At 47.7% G+C, this 4,532-nt stretch overlaps 1 gene segment (V, D, J or C); it reads left to right on the plus strand.

Annotated features, from left to right (window-relative positions):
* The first annotated feature begins 1,443 nt into the window (after window positions 1-1,443).
* On the plus strand, window positions 1,444-4,398 carry LOC112406392 (immunoglobulin heavy variable 4-38-2-like). The segment is given in 3 exon segments: window positions 1,444-1,539; window positions 1,624-2,039; window positions 4,264-4,398. Coding segments are annotated over 3 exon segments (618 nt in total).
* The last annotated feature ends 134 nt before the right edge of the window (window positions 4,399-4,532 follow it).

Below are 4,532 nucleotides of genomic sequence, written 5' to 3' on the forward strand. Positions count from 1 at the left end.
CCCCACACCCACAGGTGTGACCTCTCAGGGCAGGAGTGGAGCCAGCGCTACATGTACAGGGTGTCAGTCAGAGATGGGGACTCACATTGGTCTTTCTAGTTCCCAGGAGAAGTTAACATCACTGATGACACTCATGTCAATATTCAACACCTCTGGCAAACCCACTATAAATTTCAGACATACCATTACCATCGTGATCCCCAGTTTACGTCCTTGCAGACTGAAATGCAGATGGTGAGGCCACATCCTCAGTGCCCACAGTGAGATGGGATGGAGCTGTGCTCTGCTCTCCAGCACCATTTACTTATATGAGCTCAGGCACATTCCAGGACTCAGTGACCCAGGGACTCAGGAAAGCTCTCACATGGACTTTTCAAGGGAACCTGCTTCCTGAGGTGAGGACTTTCTTCTGACCATGACACCCACATACTCTGCAAGCCATTCACTTTGAAGGTTTACTTCCAAGAATCATGCATGTTCTCTCACCCAGTGCAGTGGGAACTGTGTTCCCTGAGCTCCAATGTCACTGGCTGTGACAGGGAGAGTAAAAATGAACACTTCTAGAAGGAGTGAGTCTGTGCACTGTGACCAGGTCACCTGCCCAGCATGTTGGAGTCCTGAGGAGCTTCCAGGAGCTGTCTGTTCTTAGACCTTGCTAGCCCTGGGGATTCCCCAACGTCCACCTGCAAGGAAGGAGCCCTGAAGCTCGCGGTGTTCCTGCAGACACTCAGTGGTGCACAGGAAACAGGCAGGGCAGGCTTCAGGCCATGTCAGCAGTGCTGGGATCCATGACCATCTCGGCAAGAATGACTACCTTGTCCACAAATTACGCGGTGTGTTTAGTTGTTATGAATAAATCCACCTCCAGAGTAACTCTTGTTAATATTTAAACTGTTTCAGGTGAAGAAATGTTCACCCAAGTTAAGGGACACACGGAGTCCGTTGTGAATTATGATAAACATTAAATTCTACCTCACTCTGTCTGAATTCAATGTCATTATTACATGTATGGTTTGTCTCAAATACTTGCACATCCAAGAAATAAACATGAGGTAATGCAGAAAGGAAAAAACAAGAGTCTGTGTCTGACATCTTGGAGGACCCTGACGGTGTTATGGGTATTGATGTGAAATATATACGTCCATGGGATTAAAGTCTATTCTCCAAATCTGTGGTTAATACTTGAGCACAGTTCATTTCCTGACTAGCCCTTCAGCATCATTTCATTCCAGGACAAAGAGTCCCCCAGGCATAGGGAGGGGACCCCAGGTGGGACTGAGTTCTCTGAGGGCACAGTCAGCACCCTCTTCAGGTGGAGCCCCAGAGGCTGGGACCTCCCTTCACTACTTTCCAATTTTTATAGACTGGTCCCTCCCATATGCAAACATCCCCATATGTCACAAGGTAAAAACAAAGTACCTGTTCACTTAAATCGGGTTTCTCCTCATACTTGAATAGATTTTCTGGGCTTCATGAATCCCATCTGCAGGAAGATGAATCCACTGTGGCTCTTCCTCTTCCTGGTGTCAGCTCCCAGAGGTGAGTGTCTCAGGGATTCAGACGTGAACACATGGGGAAGCTGCATCTGAGCCCACGAGTCACCGTGGTTCTCTCTGTCCACAGGTGCCCTGTCCCAGGTGCAGCTGCAGGAGTCGGGACCCAGCCTGGTGAAGCCCTCACAGACCCTCTCCCTCACCTGCACTGTCTCTGGATTCTCTTTAACCAGCTATGCTGTAGCCTGGGTCCGACAGTCTCCAGGAAAGGGGCTGGAGTGGGTTGGGGGAATATGTGGTGGTGGAAGCGCATATTATAACCCAACTCTTAAGTCCCGGCTCAGCATCACCAAGGACACCTCCAAGAGCCAAGTCTACTTATCGCTGAGCAGCCTGACAACTGAGGACACAGCCGTGTATTACTGTGCGAGAGACACAGTGAAGGGAAGTCAGTGTGAGCCCAGACACAAACCTCCCTGCACGGATGCCCGTTACCACCAGGGGTCGCAGAGGACCCAACAAGTACAGGGCTGTGACCTGCAGCAGGTGCATATATGGGCTGGGAGGGGATTCTTGTTAGAACCTGTGCTTTCCTCTTCCTGCCCAGGACCTCCACCAGACACCCTGTTCTGTATCCTAATGTTTCATTGCTGTGGATTACGAAGTGTCTAAAAATTTTTGTGTGCATATACATATTTGCTTTTTATTTTTATTATAGTTGTGTATATATATATATTCATATGCACAGACACATATAATACTCAAGAATTAAGGTTGTTTATCGTTTCTTTATCTTTTTCTCAAAGGAGCTCAGAAAAACCCTGCAGCTCACCATAATTTTCAATTTCAGCCTGAACTTTGTGAAACGTGTAAATATCCTGACAATGCACATGAGATTTTTAAACAGTATTAATTGTTGTTTTGTTTTTGTAGATGTGGAAGGAAGAGACACACCGTCCTGCTTTCAGGCAACCAGTACAGGCATTCTGAATTCTGCAGCAGACAGCGTTATAGACTCTAACGCCAGAGCCCTCCAATACTGCACATGCAATTATCCTCGTTATTCACAGATTCCAAATCTGCAAATTCACCTACTTCTAGCTTTCATGAGCACCCCAAAATAAATACTGTCATTTTGTGGTCATTCACGGACATTAAGAGTGTGGCCGGTTGTTTGAATCAGGCAACACACACGCGCACACACACACACACACACACACACACACTTTTCCCAGCTGAGGTCAGTCAAGGTGATGCTCTCTTTTCTTGTTTCAGCTACCATCCTGTAATTGGGGACTTTCTGCGGTCAAATTAGTGCCATGCTTTTCACATTTCTGTGATTCTTGGCAATTGTTTAAAGTACTCCCAGGCATAGGGCTGACGAACTGTCTAGAGTCCCTACGAACAAATGGCTGTGAGTGGACTTAGGGAAAATATACGAGACATCAGCTTCATTCAGGCATGCGTTATATGGCCATGGGTGGTGAAATGATACTCATGTTTCCAATATAAAGTTCACCCAAACCCTGAAAACAAAACTCACTGCTGCATATGGGATGCAGCCTTGGAAAATTGGCTTAATTCCAAATAGAGCCTGGCAAGTGGGGGCTTATGGCCAAGCAGACGGTGGGGTGGAGTGGACTGGAAATTACTAACAGAAGAAATACAAGCTAAGGGGATTCTGGTTACATAGCCTCAAATGGATTCTTGCTAAAGGGAGACCAGGGTGATCAGATACCGTGTGGGTGACAGGAGGTTTGATGGCTTTGATCAAATACTGCAGGTGATCAGAGTTCAAGGGTAGGGGATTCTCATTATTCTCACTTAGCAAGGCTCTTGACAAAACCTGGCCACGCACATATAAACACAGAAGCCCACAGGTCAAGACTACTTCAGAAGAGAATTACAAGGATCCTGTTGGCAGAGGGGTGGTCAGGGGTCTTTGTCACTCTTAAGAAGAGGAATAATGAACAGACAAGTAAACCAGGAATGCACACAGACACACAGAGAAAAGACCATCTGAGGACTCAGTGAGTCGCGGTCCACCTGCAAGCAAAGGTGAAAGGCCTGAGAAGGACCCAAACCTGCTGACACTGTGACCTTAGACTTCTTGCCTCCAGGCCTGAGAGGAATCCATTGCTGTTGTTTAATCCACCCAGTCTGTTATTCTGTAATGGCCACACTAGCCAACGAGTACACCTATAATATAACCAAACCTGCTGACACTGTGACCTTAGACTTCTTGCCTCCAGGCCTGAGAGGAATCCATTGCTGTTGTTTAATCCACCCAGTCTGTTATTCTGTAATGGCCACACTAGCCAACGAGTACACCTATAATATAGACGCAGATGACACATATGGAAATGTAAGTATCGTATTGGAAAAGAAATATCAGCCATTCTTCAGAGGTGACATGAAGCTCTGTCCACCCTGGATCTCAGCCAGCACCCTCCTCCACAGCCCTAGAGAAGGACCAGCCGTGACCATCTTTATATGGAAACATGCTTCCCACCTGCACATCACACCCACGCTCAAGGGGAAAGCACAGCACCTGTGCTACTCAGAGTCAGGGTTCTCATCTTCACTGACATAACTCTCTGAAAGTCAAAGCATTGATCAAAATGAACATGAAAATCTTCTGGTCACTCCTCCTGTTGCTGCCATCCCTCAGCTGTGAGCATCTCCTGGGTCTGAGGAAGGTGGAGTTATGGGATGACATCTGTGAACTGGGTGTCTCCTTGTTTCTCCTTCGCCAGGTGTCGTGTCCCAGGTGCTGGTGCAGGAATCGGGCCCAGGACTATTGAAGACCCTCTCCCTTATCCGCTCAGTCTCTGGATTCTCCATCACAAACAGTGCTGGCTGCTGGGACTGGATCCCTCAGCCCCCAGGGAAAGGGCTGAGGTGACTGGGGTGCTTTGGTTCTGGGAATAGCACAGCATACAAGATGTCTCTCCAGAAATGACTCTCCACCTCCAGAGACACCTCACAAATTCAGTTTTCCCTGCAGCTCAGCTCCGTGATGACCTAGGACACAGCCCT

Source organism: Neophocaena asiaeorientalis, unplaced genomic scaffold, assembly GCF_003031525.2.
Source record: "Neophocaena asiaeorientalis asiaeorientalis breed wild unplaced genomic scaffold, Neophocaena_asiaeorientalis_V1.1 scaffold969, whole genome shotgun sequence".
NCBI lineage: Eukaryota > Metazoa > Chordata > Mammalia > Artiodactyla > Phocoenidae > Neophocaena > Neophocaena asiaeorientalis.